General features: G+C 35.0%; 1 protein-coding gene across 1 annotated transcript; it reads left to right on the top strand.

Moving 5' to 3' along the window:
* Positions 1-13,283: 13,283 nt before the first annotated feature.
* Positions 13,284-24,166, top strand: LOC137396939 (RNA polymerase II-associated protein 3-like). The gene is made up of 10 exons (XM_068083231.1): positions 13,284-13,491; positions 13,622-13,762; positions 13,883-14,002; positions 19,178-19,305; positions 19,578-19,770; positions 19,955-20,020; positions 20,883-21,239; positions 22,116-22,213; positions 23,780-23,874; positions 24,032-24,166. Exons 1-10 carry the CDS (start codon positions 13,318-13,320, stop codon positions 24,118-24,120), a joined length of 1,461 nt encoding a protein of 486 aa, XP_067939332.1. The 5' UTR covers positions 13,284-13,317; the 3' UTR covers positions 24,121-24,166.
* Positions 24,167-24,185: the final 19 nt, after the last annotated feature.

The following is a 24,185-nucleotide window of genomic DNA, read 5'->3' as shown; positions in this document are numbered from 1 at the left end:
TTATTATAGACATACAAAATTGTTTTTTTTTCTTTCCACCATAGACCTTGATGTCTAGAGAAAAGGGAAAAAATCGATTTACATGTGAAGGTGTGCGCTCTCCTAAATGTATAAATACTATAATCATGAACCCAAAACCAGATGAAAATGGTTTGTTTTTTATATCACTTTCACTTGGTTTAGAGTTCAAGATTGCAGTAATTTCCCATGATATTTTTTTCTTTTTAAAGGGAAAATATATCGCATAGCAAAAATGTCATATAGAGGAGTATAGAAACCCACAGTAATTATCCAATGCAAACACCCCTTGGTAAAAAAGCATCAAACTTTTATGTGTGTACTGTACATATTGCAAATTCGTAACAACTTAGTAACTATAGTTACCTACAGTAACTTTAGTGTATTTAGTGGTTATGATCTGAAACAAAATATAATATTACAATGTACTACATGCAGTAGCCACAGAGAGTTCTTATCTTTGAGACAGAGATATAACATAAAAATTTAATTTAACTTGAATGAATTTAGCTTACTAGACACATTTTAAAGCTAAGTTTTAGTATGTATTTTACTAAACATCAATTTTGTCATCATCTAAAATTTTATCAGCTCTTTCCGGTTTCGTTTTCACTATAACTAATAACGAATAATGCTGAACTGAGAGAGAGAGTGAGCTTTGTTTCTCTTTCAAGCATTGTGAGAGAGATTTCAGTAAATAGCATATTGGCATCTTTGTATTTTGACGTATTCAGCACACCAACTGCCAAATTTTAATTTCGAGAGAAATTTTTATGACGAAAAAATGTCGTATGACAAGGACAAAAAACATTGTGTGTGACATCACAAGGCGGGAAAAATCGTATCACAAGGACGCTGTGACCCAAAGGCACACTGTACTGTACTCAGCATATCTACTTCTGCTATTAATTTCAGCTGAAAATGTACAATTAATTAGTTTTTTGTTAGGAATGAAGATTGTGAGAATGAGATAAAAAATTTCAAATAGATGATCTTTGTCACACCGCAAATCTCCTTTTTTGCAAAAATTCAACCTCAGCCAGTTTTCCAACCTCTAGTCTTAAAGCCCTAATATAATGCTACTAAAAGTCCCACTTTATGAGGGAGTGTGTAATACAAAGATAGTTGTCGAGTGTAAGCTGGGAACCTTAAAACAGCGTATGGGCTACGAGGTGGTTGATACTATTTATTTATTTGAAACGAGGCAGTATCGCTGTCAGGTGTAAATAGAGCGTTGCTGTATAAACAATTATAAAGCCATTATAGACAAGAGTGATCTATGATGAGGCTGAGAAAGGTATGCAACAGATCCATGCTCTGTCTATTGTTAGAGTTGAAGAGACTATATGAAGACTGTCATTTGATGGTATTGGCTGGCTCATTAGTCGCCCACACATAATAATCATATAGATGCTTGCTAGGAAAGCTCGCCTTTGACTTGCACTTATTTGGCCTGTTATCGTTGCTCACTAGAGTGTCTCAATATTTTCTTGTAGCAGAACAAGGCAACGGCAGCGAGTGTAATGATGTTGCACTTTGTGACTGATGCTATTTACCTGGGCCTTTAAGGCCAATAACACCAGGTGATGATTGCTTCACAAATGATTCTATATAGTGTTGTAATCTCTGATAGATTTATTCTGACATATTAAATTGTGAAGATGTAAATATTTGAGATTTATTTTGTACAAATTAAGCAAGAGATTTATGGTTTACTTTAAATAATTTAATAATTTTGTGACTATTTATCAGACTGTAATATAATTGCTCATTTAAAATGGACTACTTCAGTAAAAATCTATTTGATGTCAATATATGTGATATACAATAATATATATAATTTAATATATATAAAATATAACGTATACGATATCTAATAATATGTTACACTTCTTACACCTAATAAGAATTGTAACCAACAACAACTGTCAGCATATTAATTTAAAACTTTCAGAAAGTGTGTAGTTAAATATTTTTTATTAAAATTCACTTAAATACGTTTAAGATTTTAGTTTGTCTTAATAGCGCTAGTGATTTTAGTTTTTAGATTATAACTTGTTAACTGTTTTTAGTTACGCAACTATGTACACGTATGAAACTCTTGTAAAATGTTTTGTGTTTTTATCATCATTTTACATGATGATATATGTATATATGATATATCATGTTATATGATCATTGCAGTCACACATCATCAAGCATTATTTGCCGTAATTACTCTGTACCGGAACTATAGTTATAGTGAACTAGAGCCTATTAATTGTATTCTTAAAGACTACCAGTTGGCAGCATGTTGTTTGCCTTTTTCTACAATTTTATGCCTTTGGTAAAATGCAAGAATTAGAGTAATCCATAATTTTCATTGCTTGTATAAACAAAAGTGAGAATGTGACAAATAACAAATAATATAACAAATAAAATAATGTGAGTAAATATGCTGACATTAGAAATACACTTTACATTGTTTTTGCATCTAAATTTGCTATTTGGTTTTTGCGATTATATAATCATCTTGCATGGCTTGTGTTCTCACATATCAACATGATTATTCACAGAAAATTTGTTTTAAATTATTAAAACACACTAACAGTACTCATGTGTTTTGTAAGTAATAGTTGTCAATACAATTAACGATTTAACCACCTTCTCCCGCAATAAAAGGAAATACTTCATAATGGTTCTCTTCTTAAGCAGTTATCTTCTCTACGCTTATAAGCAGTAGAACCAATTATGTGTTTTATTATGACAACTGGAGTATAATACAGTCTGACATTTTCTCACAATCACTTCCACACATGAATTTTTCCACATTTGAAGCAAAATTTGAACCAACATTTAAATCTACACCCTTAGTAATTCTAACATGCAGCGCTTAAGGTTTTTGGAGACATTGAAATTTTGTAAGCAAAAATTGGTGAAAATTAAAAATCAAGCAGTTAGATTTTACCTTGTCTGATATATCAAGTAGACTATAGTGTATATCCCTACCACATCTCTACCTTCGATCTTACATAACACCTACACTTCTATTCATGTGTATCTCAGGTAAAGGAAAACAAAAACATATTTTTATTATTGCTGTATTATTTTAGCTTTTTACATATACATGTACTATGGTTTTCATCGAGTTCTTTTGCATATAATGTAATATTTTACATATAGTTTTATATATTGCATTTGTTTTAGTGTTAAGTGTTAAGGAGTTGTCATAGTCTTACGAAATGAACTAAACCAAGAATTAGACTATATTGTTATGGGAGAATATTTGCTACGACATAGGATGCGTTAACAGACAAGGCGGATTTAAAAACAAATTAACTCCATATGCTAAGGTTTGACAGTATTGCGACAAGAGAAAGGTTGAAATGATGACCATATGTCCTTTGACATCAATTTTCACATACATTTTCTTGCAAGTTGTGCTTTGTCATATTAGATAGCTAGCATCCTCACACACTTTGTTTACAAAGTCAGCATGAGAAGCAAAGCATTAGCATGTTTTACATACCACAGTCTGGTTACTACAAACTACAATTTACTATCCTGACTCTTCTGCAACACTGTTAAATTACAATTATTAAAACACTTCGGTTCGATTTACTCAATAATTCTTGATTTCTGTCTTTTCATTTTTTTTCTTTTGGCATGTAATGAAAAACATCATTTTGTTGATGATTACCACTGCTAATAAAAAGTAATACACACATACGTATCTATGTACGTATGTACGTACATAGATACGTACATACGTACATTTGTACGTATGTACATACGTACGTACATACATACGTACATACATACATGCATACGTACGTACATACATACGCACATACGTACGTACATACATACGTACATACGTACATACATACGTACATACGTACATACGTACGTACATACATACACACACATACATACACACACATACATACAATCTGTAAGCAGGTTAAATTAAAACTCTTCCATAAACTAAATGTTTTCAGGTATATATTGTGACCAAATATTGTGATATAATGTGAAATAATAATGTTTATACAATGTAATATATGATGAGACCAAATATAACAGAAAGTTTGTGAATCATATTGCTATGAATCATTATTTATAAACAGGAGGTTGTGGTATCGTTAATCAGTTTGGCCTTGACCTTGATCTGATCAAGTAAAGCTCTTACTTACTTATTTACTGACTGACTGACTGACTAACTTACTTACTTGCTTTAAATCGACCAACCATAATATCTGAATATTAGTTTACTACTAGTTATCACATATTTTGAAATTTAAAAGTGTAAAAAACCTGTGAGAATTGAATGGTTGTCGCCTCAGCAAGGTATAAAAACTTTTCCTTGAATATTTTTATACTAACTCAACAAATCTTGACATGCTTGAGAGAATATCTATTCTTTTCATTTTTCATGTTGAACCTGACTCCAAGCTAACACAACGATAAAAAATATAATGTTACTAATATTTTTGCAATGATAGTAGAAGCAAAAATGGCTAAGTTTCATCTTCAACTTCACCATTTTAATAAGTAAATTAAAAAACTGAATTTGCTGACACAAACTCAGAAAATAATCCATAAATAGGTAAAACTTCAGTTTTTACTAGGCTCATATTGTATTAATTATACTCAATATATTATAATATTAATGATATATATTAATGATATAACCTAAAAACTGTAAAATTTGGTGTGAAACGTGAAGGAGTTTCTATTTTAAGGTCAGCTGATTCCCCTAAAATTTATTCGCTGATATTTGATTCTGCTTCAAAGATATCCATTACAGAAATGGTTAGTTTTTCTAAAAAGTTCTTTTAGCATGTTGTCTGTTAAGTCAGAGAAGGCCTGCTAAATCAAAACCGAAATGAAGAAGTCTATTAAGTCAGGCATATCCTGAACATCAAAACTCCAAAATGATTACTTTTTTAGAAAATAAATTTTATCACAGACTAAGTCATCGCTGACTTGGCAATGACTAGTGATTTGGTTTTTTAGTTTATATTTAATTATTTAGTGGACGAACACCCCTCTAGACAAACCCCTCTAGACACACCCCTCTAGACACACCCCTCTAGACACACCCTTCTAGACACACCCCTCTAGACACACCCCTCTAGACACACCCTTCTAGACACACCCCTCTAGACACACCCCTCTAGACACACCCCTCTAGACACACCCCTCTAGACACACCCCTCTAGACACACCCTTCTAGACACACCCCTCTAGACACACCCTTCTAGACACACCCCTCTAGACACACCCCTCTAGACACACCCCTCTAGACACACCCCTCTAGACACACCCCTCTAGACACACCCCTCTAGACACACCCCTCTAGACACACCCCTCTAGACACACCCCTCTAGACACACCCTTCTAGACACACCCCTCTAGACACACCCCTCTAGACACACCCCTCTAGACACACCCCTCTAGACACACCCCTCTAGACACACCCCTCTAGACACACCTTTCTAGACACACCCCTCTAGACACACCCCTCTAGACACACCCTTCTAGACACACCCCTCTAGACACACCCCTCTATTGTTGGCATTTTAAACGTTCTTGTATCACTTATACTAAGTACAGTCAAACTTGGATAACTCGCTCCTCTAGACACATCCCTCTAGACACGCCCCTCTAGAAACACCCCTCTAGACACACCCCTCTAGACACGCCCCTCTAGACACCCCCCTCTAGACACACCCCTCTAGACACACCCCTCTAGACACCCCCCTCTAGACACACCCCTCTAGACACACTCCTCTAGACACACCCCTCTAGACACACCCCTCTAGACACACCTACTCATGTTGCAAATTTCAATACAGACTATATTAGCTAGTAGCTACAAGCAGGAAGTTTCTGTTTTCATAATTGTGCGTAATTGTATTTAATTGATCTTGTAATCGCTTTCATTGGTAAATTTTCCATATTGTTGGCATTGTAAACGTTCTTGTATCACTTATACTAAGTACAGTCAAACTCGGATAACTCGCCCTCGGATAGCTCAAACACATGGCTAACTCGAACGGATTTGTTTGGTCTGTCCCCACGCAATGATAAATAAATTGTTTTAGATAACTCGAACTTAACATTATTAACTCAACAGTTTTTTGCCCAACGGCTACCAAGACGGTTGTTATCGCTTTAGAATATCACTTTATTCCAAGGCATAGAAATAAACATCAACTTTTAGTAGTTCTCAGATGTCGTTATTACCATCATCGGCAAAATATTTTCGTTAACAACTTTTCTAAAGGTTTTCAAAACATCAAATTTTACCAAACATCCTTTGATGGCCCTTCGAAAGCAAGGAAAAGCGAGGTAACCTTCAGATAAACTTAAAGTAAAATCGGCAAAATTGATCTTGGTTAAAACGCTCAGGAGAAAAAGATGTCTTTTTTTCTGAGCGTTTTAGCCGTGATCAAGTTTTGGCAATTTTAACTTGAGAATGTCCTGGCAGTCACATCACCTAAAACAACAAACAAATCTCAAATGATAGAAAAGTATCCATACTTTCTGATAAAATTGTTTAAAACTCTACATGAGAGGCCCTTTAGTTTGCAACAAGCAATCTATGCTTTTGATTTATATATATTTTCTATATGTACAGGTATCTACTAATAAATACATGGGCTTGTGACAGTGCTCTGATAACTCGAACACTTCTGCTCCGTCCTGTGAAGTTTGAGTTATCCGAGTTTCACTGCAGTTAGTTTCTAAAAGTTGAAATCTTTGAATATTACTATTTACATTTGTTAAAGGTCTCCCATAGTAAGGATGGTATTGTATGAGTAATTTTATTAAATTAGCTGTGTTACAGGCTGACATATTTATATGAAATGAAATTTCAATATGAAATTTTCAATTCATTGATTAAAGATATCAATATTAAAAACGGAAATATAATAATATATTACATAACTATCATAATATATGTTATTATAATATATATTATAATAACTTACATATTATCTACATAAAAGTAAAACTGCGCAGCTGGCCCTCAGTTTTAGTCTGAGTGGAAGACATTCTTTGAAGGCATCTTCTTCGTAATCCATTTGTCCAGTCATAATATTTCTCGTTCTTTGATGTTATTCTGTCAACAAGTCAGTGGGTCCAACAACAACATATAAACTATTCATTGTTATTAGCACCTCCATTGGCACACCTCCATTGCCATGATGACTTTTTTATAGAGTTTAGGCCTGGGTCACTTTCTTCTCAGATGATTGGGTCAGGATTTAGGCCTGGGTCACTTTCTTCTCAGATGATTGGTTCAGGATTTAGGCCTGGGTCACTTTCTTCTCAGATGATTGGTTTAGGATCAAATAATGAAAAGATGTCCATCTAAAGTAGCCATCGCTTCAATAGAAATAAAACTATTTTCAACTGCCTTTTAGTTACCAATACAAAATAACACAGCGTTGTTTTAATAGACGCACAAGAGGCTTTTTTGTTTTATTGTTACAAAAAAGTACGTTTAAGATTTTTCATAAGTGTCATTTTAATATTTTTAGAAACTCTTTAGTCTTGCGCCTAATGAAAGTCATTGTAAAATAAATAAAGTTATTGTTTAGCGTAGCTATCAACAGCGCAATACTGGAAATATTTTGGTTTTGTTAAACTTTGACATCAAACTTGATAATAATACTGTTATTTTATTATTAGTATTTTTCAACTTCTATTTTTTCACAGCACAACGTTTCCATTGGAGACATTTGTAAGCTGAGATCTCAGGCTAGCAACCTTGTAAACTTGCTGAGACATTTTCTCAGCATTGTAGAAGATTGTAAATCCTTCCCAAACACAGACGATGCTACTATAGCATGAGGTCTACCGTCATATGTGGCCTACCGTGGTGAAAGGTGAGGTCTACATGTATTTCGTGGCCAATATTCGTTACCACGTGAAATATACTGCGTGAAATATATGATATACCGCGTTCAAAATATATAATATACTATATAATATTACCTACATTGTATATACTATGTTGTAAATATAATTACATGTATAACATAGTTATATGGTATAATTGTATTATAATATATACATACATATCTATATTATAATATATATTATTATACATTATATATTATATACTATATAACTTATTATATGTAATATACTATATATATAATATACAAAATATATAGTATACCGTGTTCGATACCCCGTGAAGTATATGATAATATGCTTGATGTACGAAGAATACATCATTAGAATAAATGCATAGAAATATATGATAATGCGTTTATTTTTAGTTTCATGCTTTTTTTTAATGTAATCAGAAATCCAATTATTTTTACTAATCATTTCTAAGATATGTACAAAATGCTTGTTTATTGCTTAAACAAATAATATATGGAATGTGTTTTATCTATGAGGGACAATAAACCAGCATTAAACCTGTGTTATAGTACTAATGGGAGGTTGATCTCATGCCATAGTGTAGTAGACCTCACGTTATAGTAGCACCCCAAATTATGTCAAGGCATTGTTTGTTGTATTAACCAAATGTGTAAAAGAAGACAAAAAATAATTACTTTAATGACCTCATTTGACCATTATAAAATATATATCTAGTTGGCAGTTGTGATTAAATGTGCAGTCTATTATATCTATGCTAATAAATTCCACTGTGCATTGTGTGTATGCGCCCGGGTTTGCGGGTGTGCGGTGGTACAGGTTTGCAGTGGTACAGGTTTGCGGTAGTACAGGTTTGCGGTGGTACAGGTTTGCTGGGTGCAAGTGTGTGTGTGTCTGAAATGCTATGTGTTTCCATATTTTTTGATCAATTTCATCTAATTTCTCCACACATATGCTTTGTACCTTCTACCAAATTGCTAAAAGCATTTGGTTTCAAACCTTTGTCTGGTTCTCAGGAACCAGACAAAGGTTTGAAACCATCTATTGGTTTCAAACCTTGGCTGGCTTTTAAAACTCCACCTCTCTGATTTAAAATGAACCAATCCCAGGCTTTGCCAGGCTTACTGTCTGTAGTAGCTAACAAAATCATGCGTAGTTCTTGGGGTGTTTTTGAATTACAAAAATAGAAAAATATCATAATGAAATAAAGTGCGTGATAGCATTCTTTAAGTTTCAGGCTAATCTATTAACTTGGAGTTATCCTCCATATGTGATCATCTGATAATTACTCTATCGATAACTCCCAAATAAGCCCAATGAACAATTATAAACACTGAATGTTTTTGTTATAGGGCCAGCATTCAGGTATCATAGCCTGCAAATGTTAAACCTCTTCATACAGAGCTTGGTTTTTGGATTTTCACATGCCCCTTTTCACTTTCAATGTTCCTTACCCAAATCAGTTATCACGCACTCTCATGTATTCTAAACAAGGCCTAAAACTACCCCAATTTTCTTACAACTTTAAAGGGTACGGAATGACAAATCTGAAAGCGACCTTTGAAATGCAAAATTTTTATGTTAGTACAAAGTGTACTACCTGAACCCATCACAGAATAGCTCATCGCTGGTGTTTTGTGTAGAGCCATCAAACTTTATTAATTTTATGTTAATCACATTGCATCGCACAACACATAAAAATTAGGGTACAAATGATTGTTTTATTTCTATAAGCTGTAATAGTCGCTTATGAGCCCAAAGGAGGTTAAATTGCAGCCTCAGAAACTTCTATATAATTGCTATGGTTTTGGGTACATCTACATACAGTTAACAAAAACAAGGATGACGCAAGGATGCCAAAGTTGGAGCTTGGGTTATGAATGTCAATGAGTAAACAACTCCTCACTTGATCCTCATTTTAACTCCAGCTCACCTGATCCTCCTTTTTACTCAGCACTCCTTACTCCCAAGGACAACTTTGGCCATTAACAAACTCTCTCAATCTGGCGATGTCAGAAACTGAACCATAATCACAAAAATTCCATTGTTAATCATTAGTACGTAATTTCAAATAAATATTTATATAGTGTACATAAAAATACATAATTTGCTAAAAAATAAGGAAGATCTATGTTAAACAGCCATCATTGTATAAACAGCACATAACCAAAATTGGTTGTATTTAGGGATTGCCTTCTCTTTGCAATCTAAGGCAATCATGGCGATCTTGCCAAGCTACCTGACACTTGATCTTCTCATATTGTCACTTTAGTGTACTCAAACCTAGAGAAACTATTGCAATGAGTAATAGATAAGGTCTTCCACTTACTAGTGTGGTTATTGAAATAATTTACACCTTGAAGAAATCTAATAAATGCACATCAATTATTTTGCTAACGGTTTTTTCCCAAACCTCTTACAAACCAAATACAAAAAGGCTTGAAGCAAATCACCTATGGATTGGTTTATAAGATTTACGTGAGTAGAGTATCAAACAGGTAAAGAATTTGTATTACCTTCCCATTTGCTTGATTCTTGCTTGGTTGCAAGTAACATTACCAAAATGTTGAAAAACCAAATATCTGTGTTTGGGCCTTACAAACAACCATCTAGAAGTTTTTTTGACCAGAACAAGAAAAGTTGTAATAAGAACAACATATTAGAATACTGTAATAGTAGCAATTATCACTATGATAATAATGTAAAGGAAACAGGGGTCTTCCCTTTACTAGTCCGTAAGAATCTAAATCACTGAGTGCCAGGCAATAAAGTAAATATATATTTCATAAATCTATCTAGATATATAAATGTGAGAATATGTGTGTCCCTCCAGCTATAGCTATTATTAGAACAGCTGTAGCTGGAAAATGCTGACGCAATGTCATGGTGTACCGTCATTAAAAGCATAGTGCTTATTAACTAGCTTACTGAGACTTGCCATTGGCAATGTGCCAGGCTCATAGCAAGTAACAGGCAGCTCTCATTACTTCCCATTGTTTATAAGTTGATTTTTAAGACTATTTTCCATTGGCAATGTGCCAGGCTAATAGCAAGTGATAGGCAACTCTCATCACTTCTCATTGTTTATAAGCTGGTTTTTAATACCCGGGCAACGCCGATATTCACAGCTACATGTAGTATATACATGTATATATATATATAGACAAAGTGGATACTGTTGTCTTCTGGAAAAATGTTTAACTTATAGAGTGAAGTTCCACTTATACATATTTTATATATATATATATATATATATATATATATATATATATATATATATATAGTCCCAAGATGGTGACTTTTCAAACATCCAACTCTTTTATGGATTGGTGGATTCTGTGGGGCTCTTTTGAAAAGTCACCATTTTGTGCCAGTTGAAGTCTACAGCCTGAGGATTGCATTAGCAAAAAACTGTCAGTAGGTGGAAAAAAGATAAGTAAGCTGTTCAATTTTTTAATTTGTACGTACAATGTATATATAGGCATATATATGTATACACCAATAGACATACGCCAATAGATGCAGCCTATCCTCTCATCAGGCTTGCCTGCCATACATGCCACACACGCCACACGTACCACATATGCCCCACACACTCGCCACACACATGCCACACACACACCCACACACACCACACCGCACACACATCACACACACACACACACACACACCGCACGATGCACACCGCCCATCACCCGCTACACTACACACACACCACACACACCACACCAACATGCTACACGCTAAACACACCCTACACACCCACCAGACCACACACCATACGCGCAATGACAAAGTGGGATTTATTAATATAAATGTTATAATCGTTTGCGGTAGTTATATGCTAGTTTATTGATTAGCATCACTATGTCTGTCTGTATGAGCGTGATAATTTATGAATACAAATGAGCTTTTTGTTAATACTTAGGAGCTTTTAGCTACAAAATAATCTGTTAGGCATGCCAAGCATACATAGTTTTGTTGTCAAATATAAATTTGGCTTAAAAATCCACGGCGTTAATTCACAGCAAATGTACATTAAAGTCGACTAGATATGACTAGATGCAACTATAGGTGACTAATTGCGTCTAGATACAACTAGATACGACTAGATGCGTCTAGATATGATTAGATACGACTAAATATGGCTAGATACGACTAGACACAACTAGATATGACTAGATATGACTAGATATGACTAGATATGACTAGATATGACTAGATATGACTAGATACAACTAGATATGACTAAATATGACTAGATACGACTAGATATGACTAGATATGACTAGATATGACTAGATATGACTAGATACAACTACATATGGTTAGATATCACTAGATATTACTAGATGTGGCTAGATACGACTAGATATGACTAGATGCAACGAGATACAACTAGATATGATTAGATATGACTAGATACCACTAGATGCAACTAGATATGACCAGATGCAACTTGATATGGTTAGATATCACTAGATATTACTAGATGCAGCTAGATACGACTAGATATGACTAGATGCAACTAGATATGACTACGTTTAACTAGCGATGGCTAGATATCATTAGATATCTAGCCATAGCTAGACTAGTTATGACTAGGCATAATTAGATATGACAAAGTGTGATGAAGTGTGCTACTAGTTCTAAACTCTTTCATAAGATATATTGATTTATACTGACGGTTATTGTTTAAAATAGATGTTTTATTTTTTTGCGTATCATGTATTGCTCCAACAGTGAAGCAATAATCCTAGGAGCTCAATATAGGTTCTGAGAAATAGGCTTTATGCAACGACAACTTTTCCAGACAAAATTTATTTACAAAGTTATTAATAACATAGACTTCATCAAAAATTGGACACATTTTTATTTCTTATGTATTATTAATAGAATATTATATTTTAATTTTTAAAAGTATTAAGGCTTTATTATCCTTTTGAAACTATGCAGCATTTCTAGATACATTCCAGATTGACAAAGTTTTGAGCCAAGCAAATTTGAGTGACTGTAATATCTAGTTAGGGTAATATAAAAAAAGTTGATACATTGTAACAAAGTTTTACCATTTTATTTGCTTCAGTATACAACACAAAAAAACCGTTAGACCGCTCAGTTTAGGTTTAAAAAAAACTAATATATGTGGCCGTATGTAGTTATGTACACGGAGTACTGCAAAAGGCGTGCGGTTTAAATGGAGTTGCGTTCTCTTTTTAATTACTAGCCAGCGATTTACATGCAATAGCGGCAACTCTCTGTGAAACTATAAATACCTCCTTGCTAACACCTTTGATCTTCAACTTTTTTCGTCGTGAACATAACCAAGCCAAGCGCTAGCAACTGAAATATAAATCATAGGCTAAAAAAACAAATGCGAAGAAAAATGCTTGCTCGTCAACCCTGACTTCTAATATGGATCAATCAAGTTTTGGTTCTTTTCAGCAACAAATAAGTCGAAATCAGGCTGAACTAACGGATTATTTAAAAGACTTGGACTCTTGGAAAGACTCTATTACGCAAAAAGATAAAAACTTGAGTTCATCCAGCAAAGGTTCTGCTGGAACCGCTTCGGATCCTACAGAAAAAGTGCGTCTGACTCATGGTAGCTAAAATGAATGAGCGAATAGCATACATATTAAGTGAATGGTTAAGTCACGAAATGCTTTATTTAAAATTGTGTATACAGTAGTTGAACGGATAATTGTTTTTGTTATAGAGCTATCCTCCTATAAGAAACAGTTTGCACAAAAAGAAAAAGAAAAAAATTAAGAAGCCTAAAGATGAACAGCCAAATGAAAAGAAAAAACCGGCTAGGATTCCTGGTTACGATTTTAAAGCATGGGACAGGTTTGATGTGGTATGTTTTTAATAATACTAATGTTGTCTGCATGTAGACGTTCAACTATTTTTAATTTATATTTCATACAAGAGATTACCAATAAAACAATCTGTTATTAATTTTGTGAACTGTTTAAAGGATAAAGCTCTAGATGACATTGATGACAAAGCTCATAGTAGTACTAGTGAGGAAGAAGAGACAGATGAGGAATGGGAAGAGGAGCGAATGAAACAGCAGGCCATATTTGAAAAAGACCAGGTTGAAATTTCAACATTTAAAAAATTGCATTATAGACTGGATTGGGTGTTGTTGAATATTATCGTATATGTATATATATATATATATATGTATGAAGTTTATTAAAAACTACAGGTTAAAATCATTACTACTATTAGTTTCATGCAATCGCGTTGCAATCTTCAGGTAGAATGACTAAAATGTATAATGTACAAGCTATAAAATTACTTTATAAAGCTGAGGGCTTAATACTATTGTGTGATATATACATTATAGTATACAGCAAATATGTAGTCAAATTATGTTATTGAGCTAATTAGGTGTTTTCTAGCATGCCGGCATGTGGATATCAGCTCACTTCTAGTGTTGAGGCTGGCTAACTTCGGTTCGAATATGATGAAGTACTTTTCCCATAGACATAACTGGCAAGATTTTGTTGATGTGTTGTAAGACCGTGCTCTTTTGATGATCTTCCAGGTTATATTATAGCGAATGTTCTTGTCTTTTAAGTCCCATATGTATTTACTCAATTCTGTTTGTAGCCTTTTAGTAGGATATTTAAAGGATGTTTTGTGGTTGGCTAGTCTTGTTTTAAAAGTTGTTTCAGTGAGGCCTACATACGTTTGTGTCTCTTGCGCATCGCGTTCTTCAGACTCTACGGTTGCCTGATATACTATGCAGTTTGAAAGGCATTCTCCATTTAGAGGGCAATTTTTCCGATTTTTGCAGTTGCATTTCCTGTCCATGTTGGTTGGTTGCGATAGTGCTTGTTTATTGTGCCCGCTAATTATGTGGTTGGTGTTTGAAGTACAGCTATAACGTAGTTTTAAGGAGTTTTTGTTGAAGATTTTGTGTAATTTATGTTCTGGTGGAAATTCACTCTCCAGGATCTGGAAAAATTGTTTACCGATCTTAGTGTTAACAGCTTTGTTGTATGGGGGGTTGTACCATATTGTTTGGCGTTTCCTGTTTCTGTGTTGACTCTGGTATTTTAAAGAAAAGTTGTATTTACTGTTAGAAAGTGCATTTTGAAATGGGGCTTCTGTTTCCTCGAAGAGTTGCTTGTTTGACGAAATGTTGGTGAGTCTTCTCTTGATGGATTCAGGTATGTTTCTTACGATTGATGGTGGGGGATTTGAGTCTTTGTGTATATATGTGGTTGTGTTGTTAGGTTTACTCTACGGTTTGAAACTGTTGCTGTTAAGGTCCAAAGTTATGTCTAAGAAGTTTACTACTTTCTTAATTGCTTCGATGGTGATACGTAAGCTGTGTTTACGGAAGATTTCACATAGTTCTTTTTTAGTGCGCTCGATGTTTCGTGCAGTATCTTATAGTAGTCCTAGACCATCGTCCCGATATTAGCCAAAGTTTTTGCCAAGCTTCTCAGTGATAAGGTGTAGCATGAAGATTCCGACAAGTTGGCAGCTTTCTGCTCCGTCATAAGAGCCCATTGTTATGTCATACAAGTTTGCAGTTGATCTCTTACCCCATGGTTCATTAGCGCTGTAGAGTATAGATTTTTTTGCGTAGTGTATTATACGCTTGTCCAAGTCAGATATATTTGTGTATTTAGATGCAAACGTTAAAGCTTTGTTAAGTAGATCTTCCATTATTGAGGGATAAAATTCAACAACATCAAATACAATGAAAGAGTGCTGGGATTTGTTTTTGATGTTTTTAAACCAGGTTAGCACCGATGTTGTATTTTTCCACATATTTAAATTCAGTTGGTTGAGTATTTCCTGGTTGATGCGATCCGTGATTTGTTTACTGATTATGCCTATCTCGATTTGCTAGGATTAATGAGCCGGCAATTTGGTTTCTCGGGGAAGTTTGCCTTGTTGGTCTTTAATAGTGATAAATGCTTCTTGCTCGCTAGTTTTATATATGCGGTCTGCAATATTAGGTTTGTCTGCTATAGCCTTTGTTTCTAAATTGATGGAATCTACTGTAGCTGTAGTTATCTTTTTGTAGTCCTTCGTGGTGTTGTTGGTTAAGAGGCTTTGGTAGGTCTGAGTATTCTAGCGATAGTAATTGTTTGTTTTGTCTGCAGCCACAATAACTTTGGTTTTATCTTTAAGTTTCTTGTTTTAAGTCCCATATGTATTTACTCAATTCTGTTTGTAGCCTTTTAGTAAGATATTTAAAGGATGTTTTGTGGTTGGCTAGTCTTGTACAATATGGTAGCATATATTTAAATATGGAAGCAATGTAACAGCAATTTACTAACAAAAATTTGTTTGTTAGCCACATGGTGTGTAGTCACCACAAGAACGTTTGCTATAATATAACCTGGAAGATCATCAAAAGAGCACGGTCTCACAACACATCAACAAAATCTTGCCAGTTATGTCTATGGGAAAAGTACTTAATCATATTCGAACCGAAGTTAGCCAGCCTCAACACTAGAAGTGAGCTGATATCCACATGCTGGCATGCTAGAAAACACCTAATTAGCTCAATAACATAATTTGACTACATATTTGCTGTATACTATAATGCATATATCACACAATAGTATTAAGCCCTCAGCTTTATAAAGTAATTTTATAGCTTGTACATTATACATTTTAGTCATTCTACTTGAAGATTGCAACGCGATTGCATGAAACTAATAGTAGTAATGATTTTAACCTGTAGTTTTAAATAAACTTCATACACAGCTCTAATTGACTCGATTATTGAGCACTTTACAGTGTAAACCACATATACTATATATATATATATGTATATAGATATATATATATTTGAAAAATTATTCAAAAGAAAGTAGACTTTTAGTAATTGTGCTACAAATCTGTTTCGTGCGATGCACTCATCAGACTGTACTAAAATCATAATTAGATTTTAGTACAACCACGTCTGATGAGTGCATCGCACGAAACAGATTTGTAGCGCAATTACTAAAAATTTACTTTCTTCTGAATAACTTTTCAAATATTTCATACTCCACTAATTGTCTTTTAGGTATTTAGTGTAGAGTTCTCTTTTTATATGCTTTTGCACCTGCTTTTAGTTACTATATATATATATATATATAGTTGGATACTTGAGTGCCTCAGTATGTACAATGTTCACCCTGCTCTTGTGGCATTCATCAAGATGTCAATGATCAAATGGAAGACGGAACTGGAGGCTAATCGCAAAAAGCTGGCGAGTGTAAAAATTAAGCGAGGCATCTATCAAGGTGACTCCTTATCACCGCTGCTCTTCTACATATGCCTAAACCCTCTAAGCAATATGCTGGAGAAGACTCGATATGGGTACCAGTTTAAGAGTGGCACCAAGATAAACCACCGCTTCTACATGGATGACATCAAGCTGTACGCTAACAAAGAAAGGGACATTGATTCGCTAATACACCTCACTCAGGTATACAGCAAGGACATTGGAATGACCTTCGGTATTGAGAAATGTGGAAGGCTAATTCTTAAGAAAGACCATTCTATGCTCACAGATGGCGCAAAAATGCTAAATGGTACCATCAAAGATATAGAAGAAGGGTACAAGTACTTGGGGATTATGCAAAGCAACATCAACCACAAAGCTGAGGTACGTCACAAAGCCATTACTAAATACAAGAATCGCCTTCGGCAGGTCCTACGGAGCCAGCTCAATGCCAAGAACCAAGTCATGGCAATAAATACCTACGCACTGCCAGTAATAAGATATCCAGCAGGCATAATAAAGTGGACTGAGGAAGCCATCAAGGAAACAGATATAGCAACTCGTAAGCTGCTGACCATGCATGAAGCACTCCACCCAAAATCTGATACTACTAGATTGTATCTCGATAGGAAAGATGGCGGTAGGGGACTCAAAAGTGTACAGCAAACAGTGAAGAAGGAAGAGCAAAGCATCAAAGCCTATGCAGCCTCCATGGCCACTTCAGATAAGTTGCTAGCTGAATTTCAATCGGCTGCTCTGACAATGGAGCTTCGCAGTGATGATGAGGAAACTGACTGGCACATGAAACCTCTTCATGGTGCCTACCACCGACAAATATCTAAGGTTGGTGATCCTCACCAGACATATATGTGGCTGAACAAAAAAAATCCAACGGCCAATACGGAGTCGCTAATCATGACAGCCCAGGAGCAAGTGCTCCCAACAAGGCAACTCCAAACAAAAATCTATCACACTAGAGACGATCCTAGATGCAGACTGCGCAAAGATGCACCTGAGACTATCCAACACATCATCAGTGGATGCAAGCAGCTAGCAGGAAGCGCATACACTGAGCGGCATAATCATGTCGCAGGTGTTGTGTATAAAAGTCTGTGTGATGAGTATGGCCTTAATAAACCACTACACTGGTGGGAAGCTCCTGGTAAGGTCAATGAAAATGACCGCGCTAAGATTCTCTGGGATTTCTACATCCGGACTGACAAACATGTCCTAGCAAACCAACCAGATATAGTGGTGGTGGACAAGGAGAGCAAGAGGGCTACTATAATAGATATAGCAGTACCCAATGACTACAATATAGTCAGCAAAGAAAAAGAAAATTTAGAGAAATATTTCCCTCTTGGAGAAGAGATTAAAAAATGCTAGGATGTAAGAACAACGGTAATCCCAGTAGTCATTGGGGCACTGGGCGCAATAACACCGGCGCATAAAATGTGGCTTGCCCAGATACCGACAGCAATCAACTCAGGTGAGTTGCAGAAAAGTGCGCTATTGGGAACAGCTAAGATCTTGAGGCGAATGCTCAAACTCCTAAGTCTCTGGTAGGAGACCCGAGTTAGAGCAGAAATTACCACCCATACAGGTTAACCGGCATGAGGAAACAATTTTTTTATATATATTTATATAGTATATATAAATCTATAAATCTATTTAATGATTCTTTTACTGTTACAGTTTTTGTTTACTATTTCTAAATTCAGCTTTATTGATGTAGATTATCTATAAAAATGCTATAGGTATAATTCTATTATTTACTTACCTAAATTCTGACACCACTTTTCTGACTTTGAAGACGACTTTTGACATGGATTGTTGTAGTATTCTTATTTAAATAGAGGTTTCAGCTAGAGTTAGCTTAAGATAACTAGAGGCTCTTTATAATGCACTTCAAGTCTTTCACATGTTTCACATATTCACATATCAGCTGCATTACTAGCTGCGTTATGGGTACTCACTGTATCGAACGAGGTAGATCTTTATAGTTTATCTGTTAAAATTTGCTTTTAGGGTAATGATTATTACAAGAAAGACCAACTTAATGAAGCAATCAGCTGCTACACACGAGGCATAGCATGTGACCCTAGCAACGCTATTCTTTATGCCAATCGGGCTATGGCTCTCCTCAAACAGGAAAAGTAAGTTTTTGCTGTCGGGCTTGTTCTCTAAAGTTTTAAAAGTTGATTAAGTACTGTCATACATATTCACAAAAGAACTGATAAACTGTCATATGTACCCTCACCGGGTCGATATATAAGCGGTATTCTATGGTTGCAAATCTCCATATAGCCTATTGTTGAAGGTTGTTGCACTTAACTTAGTGTTGGCTTTATTTTTGATAAATTGCGCTTAAATTTTTATGCCGTAAAAAATTGAACTACTTTTGAAGTGATTTGTTTTACTATTGTAGGTTTGGTGCAGTTGAGCAGGATTGCACTGATGCTATAGCCTTAGATCCCATGTACATTAAGGCATATATGAGACGTGCCACAGCCCGACATAAGCTGAATAAACAGCAAGCTGCATTGAATGATTATACAAGGGTTCTCTCACTTGAGCCTGAAAACAAAACTGCCAAGCGGGAAGCCGCCATTTTAAAACAAGTTAGTTTCTGGAATCACCCTTTTTGCTTATCAAATGCAATTGGCATTAAACAGGCTAAGAGTTTCTATGAATGTCACGGTAGCATGTGTGTGTGAGGTTTGTATGCATGTACTGTCCTGCTCCAGGTGATACAATGATAATTCCAAGTTTAAGCCCATCAGCCAATGAATGTTTTATTGGCAGGAGCTGGAGATCAGTGAAGCAGGGCTCGTTATTCCAATCAAGAAAGATATAAGCCAACGATCAAAAGTATGTCATAAACTTGGTCATTTCTAAAAATATACTGCATAAAGTACAATGGTAGGTTTAGATGTTCCAGATGTTCAGACATTTAAGCTTTGTAGAATAGGTCTTATATGAAAAACCTTGATGCTTACATTGTTGGGAAGTGTTGGCTATGTTATTGCTTGAAAGCTCTGGCAGGGTCGGCCGATTAAAACCAAATGATTTAAGTCATTGATTTAAATCATCTTAAAAAATTCCTGTTTAATGTTGTTTTATTTTTTCCATGTCAAAGACTGTAATTTAAATCATCCTAAAATATCATGTTTGATTTCTTCAGAAGTTACCCATCTCAAAGGCTGACCTCCAAAAAATGGGAATTTTAGGTCTACTGTGAATATGAACTGCCAACTTGGTCAAAATTAAAATAAAAACAACTTTTAATAAATTAAAGTGATGCAAAGTTGTTTTGTTATGTTGCGAATGTTTTCATGTGGCACACTTCAATAAAATAATATTATGTTAGCGGTTATGAAAAAAAGCTGAGAATTGATGTTTTCAAAAAATCCGATTCAAATAAAATAAATCTGACTTTCTGAATTTTTTAAAAAAATCATGATTTTTTCCAACCCTGAGCTCTGGTTGTTTTCACACTGACATGATCAGACGTTGTAATATGGTTGGCGCTATCAGCATTCTCTCTGGTTCATTTTATTACATGTCTTAAAATGAAGATTTGAGGATGTATTTGTAGTTGTCTCCTATTGGTAGGAATCTGATTATTCGTGGTATTTTATTTGCTGATGATACTATACCCTGTTGCCTTGAATATTGTTTTGTTCAACACTGGACTACCACGTAGCCATCTTCACTTTTTCTATGTTGTTAGAAACCACTACTACGTATAGAGATAGAGGATATTGATCAGGAAGATGTAAAACTGAAATTAAACGCTGCCATCTCGAAGACTACACAGCATCAGAGCAGCGAAAAGAAAAGGATAGTTGCAAAGGATGAGGAAATGTTCAGCAAATACACAAATGAAAGTCCTCAGGCTACGATAGTCCAGTCACCAGCTGATATCAAACCACTTCCAATGAACAAAACGATACAGAAGATTCCAGCCAAGGAAACCAGTCACACTTCTCCGAGGACAAGTCCAAGAACACCAGCCAACTCCTATCAATTCCACCAAGATTGGAAAACAGTCAAGCACGATGTCGATGCATGCTATGACTATCTCAAGGTATGAAATGCTTCTGTTGCTATGTACACGTATGATTTAGTAAGTAAAACTAAGATGTACTTATACAAATTGCCATTGTATAAGTACTCTTCTGTAAAGACTTCCCTTTTCGCCAAGTGCATGATATCTAGCTCTTAAAACCATGATGGTCAGTCGATGTGTCACTGGACAGTCAGTATCCCAGCTGGATAACGACTGTGAAAATGGCTTTTTTCTGTATTGTGACCTCATAACATCAACTGTTATGGCATCGACCTCATTATCAACTTTAAAATGAGATATATTTAAAAGGCCGCAAAGTATGTTTTTTGCTTGTCTTATCTAAATTAAATGTCATTTTTAGTCATTTTCGAATAAATGATAGATGTTTTTTGCCGAATAGTATTTTGTCATCTTTAATTAAGCATTTCTGTTTTACTCGCTAGATATTTTGGCTGAAATATAATCGTTGGAGTAGAATAAATGAAATCAAATATCTAATTTTTTAAGCTTGACCTTTTTATAATGAGCAGTCATTACATGTTGCTGTGTATTTCCAGCTACTGCCAGTTGTTTATTGAAATTGATAAATGATTTATGCTGACGTGGGGGCGACCGATGAGACAAGAACAGACCTAGCGATACAGCCTTGTCCATGTTATGACGATCTCTCGTTTATTACATTACGGTATTATATATGGTCGCCATAGCAACAGTCGCTATTTTAAAATGATCATTATCCTGTAGTTGCACTATTGGCAGCCATTGTTTTAACAGCAGCTATGCGAAACGCATACACATGTAGTGCACAGGTTCAATCATTACGATTGAGATAAAATCAAAACTTGTATTCCTATTTGTTTACCATTTTCCTTAATCAGATAATTTTTGTTTCAGCCTATTCCTGTCTCCGATTTTCCTAAACTGTTTGGAGAGTTCTTAGATGAGAGTGTGCTAAAAACCATATTGTCTATACTCTACTCCAGGTTCATCAGGTAACTTTCCTATTCGCTCCACAGTAGACCGATGATAAGCTTAGTATGTGGTTCTTTGGCACCAACATATGTTCATCGTGCCTTAGTGGTCTAGAACCCTGACCAGCATACAACAGGTTTGGGTTAAATTCCCACAAAGGCCACTGGGCCACTGGTGGTGACAGGAATAACATCCAACCTTAAATTGCTCTCTGTAACTGGGCATGTCTACAGTTGTCAAGGTTTCCCGGCTACTGAACTCGGACATGTCCAGCCTAGACTACAGAGCCATCGTTTGTGCTCGTAAAAAACACGTACAGCTTCTAATAAGCTGACATCATACTCATCTTCAAGGTATTGCTCACACACATGTTAAGAAGTATTGTAAAACCTGAGCACTTGGCAACCAAAGCAATGTTTTTGATGTTGGAAATGTCAGTTCAGAAAGGCTCCATCACAGAAGTAGCCAAAAGGCTCGAAACCAGCGTTCGTTGGCCAATCTCAGTTTTCTTTTGGTGAAGCAACAACCAAATTAAAATTTAATTGGGTAATGTACGATTGGTGAACGCTATTTTTTACTTAACTTGTTCATTGCTGGTTATTCGTGTTGTGCATTTGCTGAAAATCAATCACTCGACAATAGCAAGAATTATATTACTGTTGTCAGATGGTAACGCTTATCGATTAGTCTGATTAAATACATTATTGAGCATCTGCGCCCTCCTCAGAATATGCTTTTTCAGCTAATATTGCTTGCAGTTTACCGAATACATTACAGACAATCATTTAATAAAAAGCTGATACTAAATTAAGGATTGTCTTCTCATGTATGTTGCTGTTAAATTGAAAAAGAACAGACAAATGCATTATGTTACGGAGTATTATGTTATCAGTTTATTTAATGCTTGTTTACACTAAATACATGTCACTAATTATTACAAACTGTTTATATATTATAAACAAACTCTAGTGTAGGCAAACTCAGATTTTGCTATTGTTGCTTCTTCGCTGAGGATTCTCTTTAGTTCATGTGACAACCAATTACAAGCATCAGTTGAAATATGGGCTTCTCAGAAACAAACTTTAGTTGCTGTGGGCAAACAGTCTGCATATTCAATTTATAACCTTATTTGATATATATTAACAATATTTTATGATTTGAACACAGATTTATGCAAATCTTCCGTCAGCCATCTGTAATCATACGGCAATGCCCTTTTCTAGCTACTAATCTGATTTGTTTATCACTACTAGCTATTATTATTACTACTAGCTATTATTATTACTACTAGCTATTATTATTACTACTAGCTATTATTATTACTACTAGTTATTATTATTACTACTAGCTATTATTATTACTACTAGCTATTATTATTACTACTAGCTATTATTATTACTACTAGCTATTATTAGTACTACTAGCTATTATTAGTACTACTAGCTATTATTAGTACTACTAGCTATTATTAGTACTACTAGCTATTATTATTACTACTAGCTATTATTAGTACTACTAGCTATTATTAGTACTACTAGCTATTATTAGTACTACTAGCTAGTAACGCTATTGTCTTGTTATTTCAGGGATGGTTTAGATGTGCTACAGCCAATGAAATACTTAAGTCAAGTGAAGAGGTTCACCATGGTCATCATGTTCATGTCACGAGATGACAAACAAGGTCAACATTATTTCATGTTATAGCTGATATGCAAAGTTTATTTATGTATATATATATATAGCGTAGTCACGACATGAACTGTGCACGGTAATGTAAAATATTGCAGTAGTATATTGATTGATTGTCCAACAGTCCAGATTATTATTCGCACTTTTAGATGCAAAAAACATTCTTGAACACTTAGCAACGCAGGAGAACATTCCGAAGGCTCAGCTGGAGGAATTGCGAAAACTCTATCAACTCTGAAACGAATTTAGTCGCAAGATGGAAGACGGGAGATTATAACTAGCAGTTATTCCGACTGTGCCTAA

This window comes from Watersipora subatra, chromosome 1, assembly GCF_963576615.1.
Source record: "Watersipora subatra chromosome 1, tzWatSuba1.1, whole genome shotgun sequence".
NCBI lineage: Eukaryota > Metazoa > Bryozoa > Gymnolaemata > Cheilostomatida > Watersiporidae > Watersipora > Watersipora subatra.
Note: the sequence above shows the minus strand (reverse complement) of the source record. Positions and strands in the feature narration are given on the sequence as shown.